This window comes from Ambystoma mexicanum, chromosome 14 (assembly GCF_040938575.1).
Source record: "Ambystoma mexicanum isolate Mex_15411 chromosome 14, UKY_AmexF1_1, whole genome shotgun sequence".
Lineage (NCBI taxonomy): Eukaryota > Metazoa > Chordata > Amphibia > Caudata > Ambystomatidae > Ambystoma > Ambystoma mexicanum.
Genome location: NC_090940.1, coordinates 379,955,932 through 379,975,736, shown reverse-complemented (window position 1 = coordinate 379,975,736; position 19,805 = coordinate 379,955,932). Strand labels below are relative to the sequence as shown.

Genomic DNA, 19,805 nt, shown 5'->3' with positions numbered 1-19,805 from the left:
CATCAGATTTGACATTTTTGTAAATGTATTTTTTAGCTTGGGTGGTGGTAAGGCAGTCTGGCCCCGGGGCTCATGAGGCATTACGTTTTTCAATTTTGCCAAGATATCCTCTTTTCACTGGGGAATGTCCCCTGGGACAGATGTGTATGTCAATCGGGGCATAGTCCCTTTTTCCCTCGTAGAGAGACCAAAAGTGTTCCACCCAGGCTCCATCAGTAACGCTGTTCTCCAGCATGGTGTCTGGCATGGCACATGCTCATGAATATTCCCCGTCAGGCTGGGAATCCTCGGTAAAGAAAAAAAAATCAGTTTTGTTTCTTAACTGTCTTTCTCCTAATAACCAATCACTAGTCTATGGGTCATAACTGCCCCCAGCCAATGACTGCCCTCTACCTAAGCCCCTCCTCTGGCAGCCATCCTCAGATTTTTCGTGCTATAGCTCTGGAGCTTTTGCTGTGTTTTGCGAATTTCATTTTTTTTTCTTTTTCAAAGAGTTTAATCTCATTCAATCGAACCTCGAGCTCTCCACCGTTTCCACTTCCGATCAACAGGGGCCTGTTTCGGAATTTTCTACACTCAAGGGCAACGTTTTTTGGTCGAGTTTCGCTTCTTGGGGGATTCCAGAAGATCTTTGAGGCCTACCCCGCGTGGACATGGCCCAGGACAAAGGAAACGTGACACCCGGATCCAAGCTGTTCAGGAGCTTCCCTGGATGCGGATTGCAGAATGTCTTCAAGGAGAACGAGCATTCTAGATGCCTCTACTGCCTTCGCGAAGACAAAAAGCACATGGAGAAGGACTGCGCGTTTTGCAAGAACATGTCAGACTGGACTATGAAGGATGGGTGTATCCACCTCACCAACTGGCTGGAAGGGGCCCAGCGGTAGGTGAGGAGAAGCCAGAGCGGTCAGATTCTAAGTCCTTTGAGCGCGCTCCGGCGACGGAGGCCCAACAAAAGGCAAAGCACCGAGTCTGCGGGCACCATGAGTGCCGATCGGTTGAGCTCCTCGGCTGCCAGGCCGGGCGCACTTTCACCGATGCAATCCACCACGAGCCAACGCTCTGGCTTGGGGAAGAGGAAATCGGATAACCCCCATGAACCCTCTGGTGGAAAAAGAGGATGGGGGGGGCGTTTGCATCACAGACACAGCCTCTGAGGATCTGGCTGGAGTCACGAAGATCCTGAACAGAGTTCGAGGAGGTCCGGTCCCACGGGAGGTATCCCGACGAGGTGGACAAAGAAAGCGACGGGTGCAGACGAGGGGCTTGTGGAGGAGGGTTCCACTCCCCAACCGTCGCGCCCGTCACAGCCGACACCTTGGCCACAGGACAAATCTGGAGCAATCTTGATGCCATCCAGGCCTTGTGTACGGAGAGAAGGACGAGGTTGCCCTTGCCTCCAACGGACGATCCAGCGGAGCCTGGACTGTTGGGAAGTCCTGCAAGCGGAGGAGAACTCATCAATTCCCCCCACCCAACGCCCTTCCAGCCTTCGCAGCCTAAATCTCCTTCCCCTGACCCGATGGATGACACTGGAACAGACAGCCACGACGGGGACGGATGACTACGGTGATGACAGGATGGGCCTTCCATCACCACCTCCTCTGGCCTCCCCTTCCGATGAAATTGGCTCCTTCCATGCCATGATCGCCCGGGCATCCAAGCTCTTACAGCTCTGCCCCCAAGAACAGAAGGAAGGTTTCCTCTATCAACGGCGTGAGGCCAAAAGGAAGACGTTCCTCTCGGTCCCATTGCTTGACGACATCTGGGACAAGGGGCTTTCGCTCCTGAAGAACCAGTCTACGACTCCTGCCAAGAGACCGGTACAAGAAGTACCAAGTCCCGGATTCCGCCCCCATGTGCTTTAGTGTGCAGCCGACCCTGGATTCGGTCGTCTCGGCGGCGGCCAAGAAGGCGGCAGGGGCATGGCTTCGACTTCCCTGCCGGACGGCGAGGGGAAGAAACTGGACGCCATGGGACGACGGGTCATCTCGGCGGCGACGACAATCGAAGCGGCCAACGCCCTCGCAATTGTGGCCCGCTGCGACGGGGAGCTGTGGTTTAAGATCGCTCTTCTGCTGGACTTCCGGGCGACAAGAGGGCTGAGGCCATGGAGATCCTGCAGGAAGGCGAGGTGGATCAGACCACGCCATAACAGTCGCCACGGACATTGCTGACACCGGTTTCCGCCAGATGGGCAACAGTGTTTGCCTTTGCCGGTATGGTTGGCTTAAGGCAACCGATTTCCGCCAGGACGTGCAAACCAGAGTTTTGGACATGCCTTTCGAAGGGAACAACCTGGTTGGAAAGACGGACGAGTCACTGCAGGCCATCAAGGCCGACACGCATACGGGCCGGGTCTTGGGAGATTTGCAGCGACGACGGCCGCCCTTTCGGGCAAGGTGCCTCCAAAGTATTCGGCGACAGCTCCTCGACGTAACAGGCGGCCCACTCCTAGTCGCAGGAGGCCTACAGAGGACGCGGCAAGTTGGGAGGATCTTGTCGGTAAGGTTGCTGCCAGGCAGGACTGAACCGGCCGTAGCGTCGTGCCCCCAACTGAGCACCCCAGTGGGCGGCCGGCTGGCAAAGTTCGTCAGCGTGTGGGAGTCAATATCCACCGACCGATGGGTGCTGGATGCCCTGGCCCGCAGACACTCGAGTTTCTAAAGAAGTGCCCCTGCAGTCCACCCGTGGCCAGGAAGGAAAACCTCGTCCCTCAACTGCTGCTCGAAGTAAGGGCGATGCTGAAGAAAGAAGCCATCAAGCTCGTCCCAAAGAGGCTCCTGGGCTCCGGAGTTTACTCACGATACTTCTTAAGAAAGACCGGCGGGTGGCGACCCATCCTGGACCTTTATCATTTAAACAAGTACATCAAGTTCTGGATGGTCACCCTCCAGCACGTGCTGGGGCAGCTGGAGGAAGGTGACTTCCTATCGTCGCTGGACTTGGAGGATGCATACTTCCACATCCCCGTTCTAAAAGGACACAAAGTTTCTCAGATTCGTGTTCCAAGGGCGGCACTTCCAGTTCAAGGCCTTTGCCTTCTGCTTGAAGTCGGGGCCCAGGGTATTCGCCAAGTGCCTTGCACAGGTGGCGGCGCGGCTGTGCCTGCAGGGGATCCACGTCTACCCCTATCTGGACGACTGGCTCATCCGAGCAAGGACAAGAGAATTCACCGTTGAGCACACGGCGAAGACCGTCCAACTGCTCAGGGATCTGGGATTCTCCATCAACTTTGCAAAATCCCACCTGGTTCTGTTACAAGTCGCCCTGTTCCTGGGAGCCAGGCTCGACAGTGCTGCGAGTGGCCTCCCCGTCGAAAGGACGAAGGCCATTCTGGGCAAGGTGCAGCGGCTGTCTCACCTTGGACGTGGTCAAGGTGAGATCCATCAAGTCCCTTCTCGGCATGATGTCCTCGTGCATCTAACTTGTGCGCCTGTGCAGGCTATGGAAGCGTCCACTGCAAGAGTTCCTCGATACCCATTGGATGTAAGCGGCGGGCAGCTTCGAAGACGGGATCCTGCTCAACAAGACTTTCCACCAAGCGATCCGGTGATGGGGCACCCGTGCTCATCTGGCAGCGGTTATGGACTTCCAGACCCCGGCACATCAGGAGACGGTGGCGACGCCTCCCTGGAGGGATGGGAGCGCACACCAGAGATCTCCATGCAAGAGGCGTTTGGCTCCCAGAGTAGAGGTCACTCCATCAAAGTACAGGAGCTCCGGGCCATGTTCTGGACCCTCAAGTCGTTCCTTGTGTCTCAAGGGCAAGGTGGTGAGGATCTTCACTGACCACACCACCACGATGTTCTACATCCGGAAGCAGAGAGGTACCAGATCCCCAGCCCTATCCAAGGAAGCGCAGGATCTGTGGCACTGTGCTGTCGCCCAGGGTATGTTTCTGGTGCCCTTCCACCTGGCAGGAATAAAGAACACCTTCGCTGACTCACTCAGCAGGGAGCTGAGCTCGTGCCACGAGTGGGAACTGCGGCAGGATCAAGTGGATCTGCTATTCCAACGATGGGGCAATTCCCTAGATCGACCTATTTGTGACGGCAATGAATACCAAGTGTCGGAGGCTAGCCAGCAGGTTTCCCCAGCCGGGAGCATGGGCGATGCCTACTCATTCCCCTGAGACACCCTGTTCCTGTATGCGTTCCCACTGTTGCGACTCATCAATCATCTCAAATGGTCCCAGTGCAGGATGATCCTCGTTGCACTGGCGTGGCCGAGACCGCTCTGGTTCCTGGACCTTTTGGACATGTCGGCGTCCCCCCGCACCTCCACCCACCCCAGTCAAACTGCCGACGGATGTGTATCTCCTCGCCAGAGGAGGAGGTGCCATCCTTCATCACAACCCGGAATCGCTGAACTTGCAGGCCTGGCTCCTGCAGCACTAGTTTGGAGGGTACGTTATACCGGTGGACTGCAAGGAGGCGTCCTTGACTCTCCACTTATGGCCATAAGTGGAAAAGGTTCTCTCTGGTGCCGCGCACAGATTAACCCTCTGCGGATTACGGCCCCCAAGATGCTGCCGTACCTACTGTCGCACGCCTCCATCAAGATGCACCTAGCAGCGATCTCCCGCTACACCAGAACTCCGGGACGATCATCTCTGTGGTACCATTGCCTGGTGAAGGAGTTTATGAAAGGACTGTTCTGATTGTTCCCGCCGGTGAAGGCTCCATCCCCAGCGTGGGAACTCAACGTGGTGCTGAGCAGGCTCATGGGGCCGCTATTCGGGCCTCTGCATTCAACGCCGTTGAAGTTCCTGCCGTGAAGACTGTTTCTTGTGGCCATCACCTCCGCATGATGAGTGGGAGAGATCCAGATCCTCTCCTGTAAACCTCCATAGCTGACTTTGCGCGAGACAGGGGTGGTGCTGAGGACGCACCCCTCCTTCATGCCAAAGGTGCCGTCGGATTTCCATCTCAACGAGCCCTTGGTGTTACCGGTTTTCTTCCCGTCTCCTTTGTTGCTGGCTGAGAGGAGACTTTGCACTCGCTGGATGTAGCTAGAGCGCTGGAGTTCTACGTGGACTGCACGAAGAGCCTTCGGAAGCGAACTGTTTGTGAACTTTGGACCTGTGAACCAAGGGAAGGCCCTCCGAAGGCTTCCATTTCCAGAAGGCTCTCCGGCTGCCTCATGCGCTGTCATTGGTTGGCAAACCGACTGTTACCCGGCCGTCCGAGAGCCCATTCGACCAGAGCGATCGTTGCTACCACGGCGTTCTTGTCTGGTGTACCCCTGCTGGACATCTGCAGGGCTGCTATGTGGAGATAGACGCACACCTTCACAATATTCTACTGCGTCGACCGGGATTCCAGGGAGGAGTCCAGGGTTGGCCAGGCAGTGCTGCGCAACCTGTTCGCCTGAAGGTGGGCCTGGTGAGTAGGTAAGAGTTGCTTAATGTTGAGCCTTCCCACCTCCCATGGTTGTGAATGTGTATACTGCTATGTATTATATTCATGAGCATATGAATCCATGTCAGACCCCATGCTGGAGAAGGAGGTAACTGTTGTTCTCCAGCATGGGTCTGGCATGGATTCACATGCGAACCCTCCCGCCTACACCTCTGCGGCTCTTCACTTGGTCCTACTGCCACTTTACGTGCTACCAAATCTGAGGATGGCTGCCAGAGGAGGGGCTTAGGTAGAGGGCAGTCATTGGGTGGGGGCAGTATGACCCAGAGACCAGTGATTGGTTACTACTAAGAAAGACAGATCGGAAACGAAACTGATACTGATTTTTTTCTTTACCGAGGATTCCCAGCCTGACGACGGGGAATATTCATGAGCATGTGAATCCATGCCAGACCCATGCTGGAGTACAGTTACAGGTAAGTAACTTGTTCCTTGTTCCTTGTGCATTGTGCATTGTTGCATTACTGAGGGTGTTTTGGTCTTTAAAAAAAAGTTTTTAAAAATGTGCACGATTTTGCTCATAGCCAGTTCTTGTATTGGTAATTTGCGATTTTGGCTTGCAGAAGTTCTGCCTTTTTTGATTTGTTGGCTTGCTGGAACACGCCTTGGATCTCTTCTCTAGCGACCAGGACCTCATAAGTGTGGCGTGATTTACTTTGTCTATGTCGGGGCCTTAACATCTTTACCTAAGCATTTAGTAGGGGATTGTAATCTGTCACTGCTTCCGGAGTTAATTGTTGGCTGTTCCTAAATCGTGTGGTTAGTAGCTCGATGGCCTCTCTCGACTTTCTTAATCTTGACCCACCATTCTGTACAGACCAGGGTCCAGGCATTCTCGGTTGGATGTTTTTCTACGTGATCCATCTCAATTCGATGATGTCATGGTCCCTGTCGTCATGATTATTTTAAGAAGGGAGACACATTGTAGGAAATCCCTGACATGAAGATGTTTATTAGTGCTAATTGATTGGCTCTTGACCGAGTCGTTCTGGATGTATGTCTCCTGGCATGTAACCATCCAGCATGTGCATGTCTCTTGAGGCCATCACAGATGCCCACTCCTCCAGTTGTTTGGAGGTTTTTAAAAATCTTTGCATCTTCAAGCAGGCATGTCTCATACAAGTCCCCGCAAATGTGGTCTGCCCCTTGATTTGTGCAAGCATCTATCAGGCCGGTCACCATGTTAAAAAATCCCTCGTGTGATATGGTGCTTGGCTTCCAGTAGAGGTTTATAATAGCCAAGCGTCAAACACCCACTTGGCTCTGCTTCCAACGGGTGACACCCAGCCTGTCATGATCTCTTGGGCGTACAGATTGTTGCTTGCCACTTTGATTAAACCAAGACCACTACCTGACCTCATCTCAGTCAGCAGACCTGACTTTGGACGCCCCTTCGGGTTTCTCAGCCAAACGTAGTCACATAATACCCTTCTAGAAGTAGTGTTTGGCTTAGCCATGTCTCCTGTAAGCATAAGTCAAAGTTTCAGGGATATGAGATATTTGAGATGAAACCTAGTCAATGCCTAAGAGGCAGACCTTTTTGGGGGTTGGGCTAGTGCTCTTAGGGCTGCCCTTAATTGTGGGGGGGGGGGGCGCAGGCAGATACCCACAGGTTCGGGGGACCTACTACTGGAACGTTCTACCCAATCTGGAAACAGCACTCCTTTTTAATGTTTATAACGGGTTGAAGTTAAGTACACCCAGAAACGCATTATGGGCCCTCCATGACACTTTGCCTGGGAACTTCAAACAAGGGGACAACCTTCATCATGGTCCCTGGAGACAGCAACACCTCACTGGAACTTCCCAAGACATTGGAATGCCTCAGGGACTGGGAGGATGAGGCTTCGGGTCATTCCTGAGCAGTTCCACCTGTGAGACAGCACCCAGAAACCGTGGAAGTGGTTAGACACCTACATAACCTAGACCTAAGGTGCTGTAACAGACTGTTTCCAACTGTCAACCAGAAAAACTGTCCTACTATGGCACGAAGAGCTTGTCTCGAATTGACCATGCCCTGATTTTCAGTTAAGGACTGGCATGGGGTCGTAGGCTTTGAGGTTCTTGAACGCCTAGAAAGTATCCACAGACCAATTATGCTATCCCTTAAACCCTGTTGCAGTCTCCCAGATGATGGCAGACCGAGGAACTGACATTGCTGTTCACGGACACGCACAGCGCCTCGCTTAAATGGGTGGATTTAAATTTGAAACTAATGGGCCCAATATTGTAGTCCAAGTCCTCGTACAAATTGAATGAATATGCAACCCAAACTCCCCTAATGATAGATGCGTGAGCTCTGAAGTAATCCAGGAATTAACGGGGCACCTGTTATCTTCCCCAGTAAACCGAATTGGGCATGGGGCCAAAAATTGGGTTGCCTGGTTTGATGGGGAACGTTCACTTGAGCAGCGTGAGAATCTGTGATCACTGTGCCGATGGAAAGGTAAGCGCCAATTGCGGCGCAGTGATCAGATCACTTTGCCTGCATCCCCTGGCCCACATTCCCCTACCTGACCCCAAACCCCCACTTACCCTACACCCCACTATCCCTGCGGCGTCGGTTCCTCCCACTTGCGTTGGAGCTGATGCTGCAGGGTGCTTTTATTTTCTTTTTTCTTGTCCCCTGCCACCCCTGACTCCTGTTACTGCACCCAAGGAGAGCGGGGGGACTTTCCTGCTCTGCTTTGGCACAGTAATGGGAGTCAGTATTTTGTGCACATTTTTGTACATTTCCAGGTCCTGGTTGCATATTAGAGGTGGGAGAGGTTCTTCTCCAGCATTGGATCTTTCATGGATTCACATGCTTAGAATATGCCCCGTCGACAGACTGGGAACCCTCGGTACACTTATAAAGCTGTTTCCCATAGGAAAACTTCTGACACTTTTGTGTCCGATCTGTCGTTTTTGGGGCTGCCCACGCATGCCCCACTAGGACGTGGCGGTATAAATGCCCCGACCCCGCGGCTCCCTTCAGATTTCCACTGTCTATAAAGTAGTGGGAGCATCTCATGTAGTCTACTATTTTGTCTAGGTTGTGCTGTTGGAGTTTTGTCCTGATGTCGGGGGAAAACTGCTGTTCTGCCTGTGCGCTACATGCGGGTTGAAGGTGTATGAGGGTGACGGGGATATGGATAGCATATATTGTCTAGACCCTCATCATTCGGCAGACAAGTGCAACATATGTAAGGGCTTCTCCCAGAAGACTCTTAAAGATCGAAATCGACTAGTGACATGGTTAAACAATGGAGCGGGGGCATACCCGCCTTCGGAGGTGGGCTCCACGCGCAGCGTGGCCTCAGCGTCAAAATCTTCAGGGGCCCTGCGCCGCTCGACATCGTCGGAACCCCCGTGAAGAAATCCCGACCTGCGGAGAAGGAATCGTTGAGAAGCCATTCTAAGGAGTCTTCTTCGAAGAAAGCCTTGTCATCCTCATCTTCGACGAAGAAAGACGGAAAGGAAAAATCGAAATCCTCCTTGTGCGATCACCATAGATCGACCCCCGAGTTGAGAAGCGTAGGTCAAGTTCAGAAAAGGCAGGAACGCCTCGGACCTACACGACCACCACCGGCGTCGATGGCAGGGCAGTCGTTGACCCCTTCTCTGCCACTGACACAATTGGTCTCAACTGTTATTGGGCCGCAGATGGTGACGGCGGCGACGGGACCAGCTTTAGCCTTGTCGTCAGAGATCCCGCAAGAGGCCTGGCGACCAGAAGTATTCGACCTGGTTTTGCTGGAGACCCTACTGCAGCCAGAGGCCCTGTCTGTGTCCTCGGGAGGGGACGATGTGAGAGTAGCTGGCCCGGCAGACCTCTGGTTACGAGGAGTTACCAGGCCTCTCTCCGGGGGAGTCAGCATTCTGGGGTCTACCCCTCTTCTCAATCCGCAGTCACTCTTGTCGCTGGAAGTTTTATCCACATTACAAACGTTGCTGAAGACACTGGACGAGAGGCTACCTCAAGCAACTCCGGCCAGGTCGACCATCGAACCGGGCCCGTCTCGTCGACCACCTCCATCAACCCCCACGGCAGGGCCAGCGGGTGGAGACCTTTCAGCTGCACACCACGAGGAAGGAGAACTGATAGATTTGGAGAACCTCATCGGATGTCTCACTTTCCCCCTCCGGGGATCCAACCTGGGAGTCTGAGGTGGAATTAGAAACCCCGAGAATCCCGGCTCAGCCGTCTTCCCCGGACGACATTGGGTCATTTCACGCCATGATGGCCAAAGCGTGTACAGAATTCGTGTTGGCCCAGGAAGAAGAGAAAAAGGACTGCTTTCTTTTCAACCACATGGGAAAGAGGTCGGTGTTCTCGCTACCCATCCTGGATCATGTGTGGCAGGAGGGGTTACAGACCATGCGTCACCCTTTCTCGGAACCGACAGTAAAAGGTTGCCTGGAGAAAAAATGTAAGGCCCCAGAAGCTACCCCCAAGTCTGTCCTGTCAGCGGCTGCGGCGAGAAAGGCGAGAGCCCAGCACAAGTGCACGCCTCACCCCCCCCCCCCCCCCGGAAAGTGAAGCCAGAAGAGAGGATGCCTTCAAGTGCTTTCGGTAGGAGCAACCACAGTCAAAGCAGGCAATTCTCTGGCCATAGTAGCCAGATACAACAGATGTGGCACCGACTGGCGTCTATGCTGGAGCATCTTCCGGGAGAACATCGCAAGGCGGCGATGTTACTGGTCAGGGAAGGTGAAGAGGCCTCCATTCATGCCATAAACATTGCGGTGGACCTCGCGGAATCAGGTTGTAAACAGGTGAATAATGGTGTGGTTCTCTGAAGGCAAGTATGGCTAAAATGCACTAACTTTAGACCAGAGGTGCAATACAAGGTGCTGGATATGCCTTTTGAGGGAGACCTTCTGTTCGGCGAGAAGGTGGATGAGGCCCTGAAGGGCATGAAGGAGGACTCGGACACGGCGCTTTCCTTGGGGGGGGGGGGGGGGGCGGCGGCCCTCCAAAGTGGTCGAAGTTTCAGGTCTTTTCATCCCTTTAGGGGAGCATCGGGAAACTCCAGATTCTCGGCATCGAGAGGCAGATCCTTCAGTAGGCCAGCATACCCCTCCCAGGGATACAGACGGGCTTCTCAAGCGGCAAAACGACGCTGAGACTACCAGGCCCCCAGGAAGAGAACAGGTTACTCGTCGACGAGGGATAAGCAGACCAAGGACCAGCAATGACGGGCATCGGAACGTTCTGGGAGGCAGGGTATCGTGCTACATCGATGAATGGGAGCAAATAACGGATCAATGGGTGTTGGACACTGTAAGATAAGGACATTCCCTGCAATTCAAAAGCAACCCTCCGCACATTCCACTGGTGTTTTTAGCTCAACTCCATCTGAGCGTGTTGCAGCAGGAAGTAGCACTTATGCTACAAAAAGGTGCGATAGAATTGGTTCCGTCGTCGCAGAGGGATCAAGGGGTTTATTCCCGATACTTTGTGGTGAAAAAACCAAACGGAAAGTGTCATCCCATTCTAGACCTGCGCGATCTAAAGACGTTGAAAAGCCTAAAATTCAAGATGCTCACGCTCCAGGAAGTGATCCGGTCAGTTCAGAAAGGGGACTTTCTGGCGTCTCTGGACCTGCAGGACACGTACTTCCACATACCAATGTGTTGGCGACACAGAGTTCCTAAGGTTTGTGGTAGGACAGACTCACTACCAGTTCACAGTACTACCTTTTGGGCTGAAAGCCTCTCCCAGAACGTTCACGAAATGTTTGGCCCGGGTGGCGGCCTGGCTGAGAAGGCAAGGCCATGTGTACCCATACGCAACATGGCCGTACCAAGCTCTGTGCTACGCACTAGCTTTCACGTCGTAGCACGTACTATAAATTGGTCACGCCCCTGCGGGTCAGCGCGTCTCAACGCTATCTTCGATAGTGACCCGACGTGTTTGCTCTCTACTTTGCTTCCTTGATCCTCATACTCCCTTCCTTGCTAGCCTCGAAACTGTTACCTCGACATCTACGACCAAACAAATTGGCTCCTCGCTATTATGGTCCATTTTCTATAAAGGAGATCATCAATCCTGTCTCCTTCCGACTTAAGCTCCCGGATTCCTGGAAGAAGATACATCCAGTCTTCCATACCTCCCTGTTGAAACCCTACGTTAGTTCTACTCGCAAACCTTTCAAACCACACCTGTTGTTGTGGACGACCAATTGGAATATGAGGTGTCCAGGATATGTGATTCCAGGTAATCGAAGGGGTCGATTACAATATCTGGTCGAGTGGAAAGCTACCCCCCCTAGCGAGAGAACATGGGAACCAGTTTCTAATTTAAAGACCCCTCGTTTGCTCAGAAGATTCCATCTTATTCACCCAGGCAAGCCTGGAGGAACCAGTCTTCGGAGGGGGCATGCTGTCATGACCCAGCGAAATTGCCCCTTCTGGACCTCATGGTCATTGTCACGAAGGGCTTGTACTCCTTGTTCCTCCCAACATGGGTGTACCAAGCTCCGTGCTACGCACTAGCTTTCACGTCGTAGCACGTACTATAAATTGGTCACGCCCCTGCGGGTCCACGCATCTCAACGCTATCTTCGATAGTGACCCGACGTGTTTGCTCTCTACTTTGCTTCCTTGATCCTCATACTCCCTTCCTTGCCTTTTTTTCCTGTTCCTGGACTACCCCCCCCCCCCTTACATTGCTTGTTTATCGCTAATTCTGGACACCCTGGAACCACAAACTTCCCGGAACTCTGAACGTGCTCTGCAACCTGACGAGGCTCGGGCGAGCCTATTCAAGACCCGAACCACCCACAGGAAGAGTCCTGCTGCCGAACAAGGGACATCCTGATCACAGGTGAGACGGGGGGGGGGGGGGGAGATTTGACACCTATGTCGACTCGCACAAGTTTGCAGGGCACCATGCAACTTTTACAACGGCTGGGGTTTGTGGTAAACTTCGGGAAATCCTCGTTAACGCCGTCGAGGAGCTTGGTGTTCCTGGGTGCGCAATTCGAGACCCAGTCAGGGTTTGTGAAGCCATCCCTCGACAGAATCGCCAATCTCAATCGATTGGCAGGTCAGCTGAAAATCAATACCAGACTATCAGTGAGAAAATGTGTCGATTCTGGGCGCTATGGCGTCCTGCATTCCTCTGGTGAGCAACTGCCGCCTGTTCATGAGGCCGGTTCAAGAGTTTCTGGCGGACCGGTGGACGCAGGCCCAAGGGTTCTGGTCGGACAAACTGACCGTCGAGGACAAGCTCCTACTAGCTCTTCAGTGGTGGCAGAACTTTCAAAATCTATCCAGAGGGGTACCCCTACAGGAGCCAGAGTTTCGGCTAACCATAGTGACGGACACATCCCTGACAGGCTGGGGAGCATACATGGGCACTCTACAAACGCAAGGTTGTTGGTCTCGGAGGGAGTCTCTCCTGCACATCAACGTTCTGGAACTGAGAGCAGTGAGCTGGGCCCTGAAGTCTTTCCTGCCGCACGTCAGAGGGTCCATAGTGAGAATATTGACAGACAACGCAACGGCGATGTTTTACTTGCGGAAGCAAGGGGCATGCGATCCAGAACCCTTTCCACCGAGGCTCAGAAGGTGTGGCATTGGGCTCTGAAACGATATATCCATCGTGGCTCATCTTCCGGGAGTAAGGAACGAGCAAGTGGCTCAGCAGAAAAATGGACCAAATACACGAACGGGAGATGGACCGTGTTCAGTTGTCAAAGGTCTTCGAGAAATGGGGACGGCCTCCGCTGGATCTCTTCGCAACGAAGAGGAACAAGAAGTGCGAAATGTATGCCAGCAGGTGGTCACAGGAAGGTTCTCCTGGGCGAAGCGTTCTCCTTCCCGTGGACGGACAAGTTCCTCTACGCCTTCCCTCCGTTCCCTCTTATAAGAAGAACTCTGCAGTGGAAACGCAGGTACAGGTGCCGGGTCATCCTAGTGGCACCGTGTTGGCCGAGGCAGCCGTGGTTTTCCGACCGGCTTCACCTGTCAGTGGATCAACCAATAACGTTCCCGAAGGTTCCCAATCTCCTGTCCCGGGACGAAGGAACAGTGTGGCATCACAATCCAGACAGCTCAATCTCACAGCTTGGCTCCTGACTTTTCGGAATTTGGTGCCTTGAGCATTTCGTTGGATTGTCGGAGAATCCTGCAAGCAGCATGGGCCCTTCCACCAACAAGTTGTATGCGTGTAAATGGAGAAGGTTCTGTACATGGTGTCAAGGACAGCTGGGAGTGCAACCTCTAAGGGTAACTCCGGAGCAGCTTCTACTGTATCTGCTACACCTGGCGAAGAGCGGATTATCTTTTTCATCAATAAAGGTACACCTGGCGGCCATCTCTAGGTTCACGAGGAGGAGGCAGTCTCCCTTGTTTAGTGACAGGCTGGTGAAACACTTGATGAGGGGTCTGTTCCGAACGTTCCTGCCGGTTAAACGTTTTCCACCAACGTGGAGTCTTAATGTGGTGCTAGCAGGGTTAATGAAAGCACTCTTTGAACCAATGGCCACATCGTCGATGAAGTTCTTGTCATGGAAATTGGCTTTTCTAATAGCTATAACATCAGCTAGGTGGATCTCGGAATTGCAAGCATTGGTCGTAGACCCGTTGTACCTGAGGAGGTTCTTTAAGGACAAAGTGGTTCTGTCAACTAATCCTCGTTTCATTCCAAAAGTTCCTACGGCTTATCATAAACACTCATCCATTGTCCTGCCTACCTTTTTCGCGACCCCCCCTCATCGGCTGCGGAAAAAGTCCTTCATACCTTGGACGTGAAGAGAGCTTTAAAATTTTACCTTCATCGGACTCAGCAACTTAGATCTATGCCACAACTCTTCATTGCATATGGTCCATCGGCGAGAGGAAAAGCAATTTCAAAGCACGGACTGGCCTGCTGGGTCTTGTCGACGATTGCCTTCTGTCATTCCAAAGTGGGAAAACCGCTACAAGGGCGTCCGAGAGCTCATTCCACGAGGACAACTTCGTCGACGGCGTTGTGGGCAGGAATCCCGCTGACAGACATTTGCCAGGCAGCGGCATGGTCGGCGCCTCACAAGTTTACCCGCCATTACTGCCTCGAACGGCAGCATGCGGACGAGATACAAATGGGAAGAGCAGTCTTGCGCCATCTGTTTCAATAAGGTAAGCCCTTTTCAAGAAGGGTCTGTACTTATTTTAGCATGTGTATATAGAGATATGCATGTACTGTTGCATATTTATAAATTGGCAGTTTTACATAAGCATGGTTAGCTATACGTATGCTTAGGAGTGTGCCGGATTGCCTTCACACATCCTGAAAAAAAAAAAATCACTGCTGTGCATTCTATTGTATGCATGTGAATCCATGAAAGATCCAATGCTGGAGAAGGGAATAGTTTCTTACCTGTAACTCCATTTCTCCAGCATTGGTATCTTTCATGGATTCACATGCGCCCGCCGGCCTCCCCGGAATGCAATAGACTTGTATAACTAGGTTTTCACCCCATTCTGTTTTGGAGGGGTCGAAATCTGAAGGGAGCCGCGGGGGTGGGGCATTTATACCGCTACGTCCTAGTGGGGCAAGCGTGGGCAGCCCCTAAAATGACGTAGATAGGACACAAGTGTCCGTTTTCCTATGGGAAATGGCTTTATAAGTGTACCAAGGGTTCCCAGTCTGTCGACGGGGAATATTCTAAGCATGTGAATCCATGAAAGTTACAAATGCTGGAGAAATGGAGTTACAGGTAAGAAACTATTCCCTTCTCCAGACAATGAAGATCCTATAAGTCACTTAAAGGTCCGGTATATGAAGAAACAGTGGCTAGCCAACCAGGAGCGTGCCAAGGCGAAGGATGGTGTAGGCTTCTGGAGGCTGAGCACCGATTCAGACCTAAAGGCTGATGTCATGGTGCCAGAAAGTATAAATCCTGCCAAGTGGTATTCCCACTTTGAGAACCTGTACAGTGACCAACCCAGAGTGGTCCAATGGTCCCTGCGGAGTACCTCTTTGCCTTCAATGCTGCAAATAGACTTGGTAAAGCAGCTGAACTTCTCAGTGGCAGAAGTTGCACATGCCGTTGCTCCCTGGCCAGACGGGGTCCCTGTGGACCTGTAAAAAGTGAATGAACTGTTTGGGCACCAGATTATTCAATGCTATCATTATCCGTGATTGGGTCCCTGCAACTTGGACTTTGGCGGTCATAGTCCCTATATTTATGAAGGGTGACAGGGCAGACCCAGTAATTACCGACCCATTTCGTTGCTGGATGCTATGGGAAACTCTCCAGCATCGTGTAGCATAGGTCGAGGAAACCAAGCAGTTAAGCTACATTCAGGCCGGTTATCGAGCATGAAAAAGCACTGTCGACCAATGTTTTAAATTCTATCTAATTATTCAAACACCTCAGGATTACCAAGACCAATCTTTATGGGGTCTTCGTGGACCTGAAGACTGACCACTTGAGGGGTGTGCCAATGATGCATCCTTGCACCTTTGCACCCATCCTATTTTGCCTTATCAGTTCAATAATAGAGGGGCTCTAGCAGGAGGACGTAGACCCCCCCCCCCCCCTCCCCCAGGATGGGGAGCGAGCGTCCTATTCCTCTTCACGGATGACGCTAATCTCCTCTCCACCTCCCTGATAGCCCTGCAGCGTGCCCTGGTAACCTTTGAATCAGTGTGCAAAACTCGGACTGGAAATCGACGCGGCAAACTAAGGCGATGGTCCTCATGTAAAGCGACAGGCCAAAAAACCTGAATCTGCTGCCGAACTGTACCACCTAGGAATGGGTGGACTTGTATGGTTACTTGGAGTTCGGTTTTCTGGGGGTCGGCGGGCTCTGGGAAAACCAAGTGTCCAAGGCAAACACTGCCTTTGAGATGGCCAGCGTGGTAGTCAAAGCCTATGATGCTGAATGCAAAAGGGGGGGTGCGCACTGGGGCCAGTCCTTGGTCTGTCAGACGTAGGCTAAGGCATCAGCCTTCTATGGAGCCGAGGTATGAGGGGCACGCGTATGTGTCTGCCTTGAGATCAACAGAAAATGTGTTTCTAAAGTCAATCTTCCTTCTCCCACAGAGAACCCCACCAGTTCTGCCCGCATGAAGTGTAATCTCCCCCAATAGATGAAGTATCTATCAGGCCGGTTTATTGTTGGGCAAGGATCTGTGGTAGCCTAGACTTGGAGGCATATTGCTTGACACTGGAGCCCATCCTATCGCTGAGGGGCTGGCAGAGGATTCCCTGTCTGGTGCACGTAAGAAACTTGCTATCCCTGCTCGGTCTTTATGCCTACTGGCAGAATCCCTGGCAGATGGACCTATGCACAAAAAGCACTGAAAAAAGCCTTTGCCGGGTACAAAGAGCTAATGTTGACACTTGGCCTGGCCTACCGAGCAATCGGTCACAGGGATTTGAGACCTATTTGAACCTCATCAAACTGACTTATGCAAGGGCATTGTATTTGAGGCTACGCTTAGGATCCCTGTCTTTACTAGACAACATCAAAAACTGTTCTGGAACATTTAGTATTGTTTGCCCGATGTGTGAAATTGGGGGTGAAACAGCCAGGCATTTTTTTACTATTTTGAGACTAATTGAAATATCATAGGTGATTCTATCTGAAACCCCTTTTTAGATTGCATGGGGTCCGTCAGTGGAGCTATTTACCTTTTGTAAGAACTCCATGGATCTTACAGCGGCTTATTTTGTCGCCAAATATATTCATAGATCCTGGCTGTGGAGGAACAAGGCTGTAGGGTAGACCCCTGAACCTGTGGAAATGAATTACACCATTGGTATAAGGTTTCTTGCAATGAATGATTTTGATAGTGTATATTTTGATAGTAGGTGATTTGTTTTATTGACACGTTGTTGCTCCCTGTCGTTTTAATCTAGTAACATATGATCTGTTTTATTGGTTTAACATAGTTCTTTTTGTTCACTGATATTGTCTCTACCAATATGGCCTACGCTGAATAAAGGTATCAAACAACATAAGTCAAAGCCTCCCAAGTTCATGTCATTTTCAGTCATCAAATGCCCTAACCCTCTGGTGTTCCATGAGGCCATTCTTAATTGGTCTGGGCAGATCTTATATCTGAGCTAGGATCTCTTAGTATCAGCCAAGGTTCCTGATAGCAAGGACCAGGAGAACTTCTCTAGGGTCCCAGGTTTGGACTCGGAGGCACACTTGACCTCTCTGCTCGGGCTGTTCCTGCTTGCTTTCACTGTAATCCTGAAATTTGGGATTGCTAGGCTTGTGTGTAGTTGGTTTGGGGCTCTTGTGCTTTTAGGAGACACTTTTTTAGACCCTCTCCTCTGAGTTCTGTTGCTGTTGTCTTCTGCCTCTAGGTTTCCAACTTGCTTGTTGATACCTGCCCTTCTGGCTTCTGAGTAAGAGTGGCTTCAGTTCCTGTCAAAGCTGTGAGGTGAAAACATAACATAAATGGCCTTTTGGCTGCTCTCAGCAACATTCCTTTCACGACCCGTATGTAAATATACGCTGTCAGCTCGCGTCATGTCTGTATTGTATGATCTTGAAATTGTTGGATGTGATCTGGCTTAAATTCCGGATGCACTTTAAGAGATACATTTCCCTCTTCCGGTTGGATTAGATCGCCAACGCGTGAGGGTTTTGAGTACACTAAACGTCACGTTGGGGATAGTGTTACAGGCACGCCCATGTTGACGTCCCATTTCGTTTCTCGAAAGACGAGATGCAATACTCTGCATTTACCTCTGGATGTTGTACTATATGCACAGCATGTGAATCTAAGCCGATACAATCAGAAATGCTATTACGATGAGTAATGCATGTAATCCACAGCCTGCTTACCCAGCTCCACCTCCACAATTTCCCCCCCAAGAGTTTTGCAATGCTTCCCTTTAGTTCTTTTTTTTTTTTTTGATTTTGCCAAGTAGATTTTTCAGGTACATTCCGGTGGCTGGGTGGTCGGGGCTTTCTTCCCCCTCTGCTGGCCATATGCACCATAACTACTGCTGTTTGCATTTTCCCCTTGAACCTGCAGCATGGCTGTAATTTCATAGTTTTTTGTGGGTTTGTTGTGCTTGGCCATCGTGAGTTTTTATCAACTGTGATGTAGTTTGGTTTCCCAGCTGGCCAAGACCTTTTTATTAGGTTGTAGACCCTAAATGGCACGCATTGTTGAGTGAGAAGAGTGAGCAAGGGGCAGCACATGGGGATTCCTGGCCATGGTTCAGGGCCGCACTACATGCCAAGAGCCCCCAGACGAAGCATAGGCCCAAGAAGTATGTATGTGATGTGTTTGGGGCAGGAGGGGTGGGGCAACTTCATTCAGGGGCAGAGAACTGGTGCACTGCGTGTCTGGTGCCCCAGGCGGCAAGCCTCCCAGTGCAAGCTGCAATTGACTAATGGAGTGCCTCTCTAGTGTTGTAATCTGGTCTAAGCCCTCCATGTTTAAGGGGAACTCGCCAGCCCTTGGTGTAAGCATTTGCCTCATGGAGTCGTCCCAGCACATCACCCCCTCAGAACAGCCCTGGAGTCTCAACAGCCCGCACCACCTCACCAGTCAGCTTAGCCATTGCGCCCCGTTCCCTGTATCATGCAAAGCCACGCAGCAGGGATGATTGTTTTCATGCAAATAGTGTTGACATTTTCTTTCGGTATAAATGGAGTACTGTACTTAACCATCCCACTCCATCTCTGGAGAGTTGGGCCCAGTTGTTCTTTAATGTCTACCACTTAAAGGTCCTGGTGAGCTTAAAGGAATCACTAACTAAACTTTAATCTGGAAACTGCATCCAATCACCACAACCACCGGCTTAAGGAGACTCTTCCCTGACACTCCCTACTTATTTCCTTACAAACGGAGACTCCTGTTGACCACTGAAGTGGCTGTCCGTAGTCTTCCTTTCAGTTTCACTCAATATTTTCATCGCCACTATCTCCAGTGGCTTTCCTTTGTGAGTAGTTTGTGTAGCACTTGCTGCTTGAGTTGTTGCCTTGCTTGGTTTTAATTCCCTTTGTAAAGCTGGGACATCCGTGCACCAAAGTGTTTAAACTATTTCTAGTTTGGTTGCACCATTTTTGAAAATACACCCTTTGATTTTTCAGGCGTGGACTCTCAGAGGGTGGAGGAGGACCCCCGGCCAAACTTAGAGATGTTGAAGGCTCAGCCAATAGGTAAGCATGCTTCTAGAATGTGTTTTTGATTTTGTGGTAACTAAACCATTACTTTGGTAAATTGGTGTAGTACTGATGTTTTGCAAAAATGTTATGTATATAATCTTCAGTAGGGCCCATGTCTGGCATTTTATTTCGAGTGGAACCAGGATTCATTTTAAAATGCACGTGGCCAGTTGCCATTTGCACAATCCCTTTTCATGTATTTTCATTGTTCTGAAAGAGGAAGTCTGCTGTGATCATGCCCTCCAAGGCAGCTATGTAATGACCATA

General features: G+C 51.3%; 1 protein-coding gene across 1 annotated transcript in view; it reads left to right on the top strand.

Annotated features, from left to right (window-relative positions):
• Positions 1-19,805, top strand: part of PNN (pinin, desmosome associated protein) — a 330,597-nt gene that overhangs the window by 75,182 nt on the left and 235,610 nt on the right. Inside the window, exon 3 of the mRNA XM_069637495.1 lies at positions 19,464-19,532. Coding sequence (XP_069493596.1) covers positions 19,464-19,532 — 69 coding nt within the window. The remainder of the gene's footprint in view (positions 1-19,463; positions 19,533-19,805) is intronic.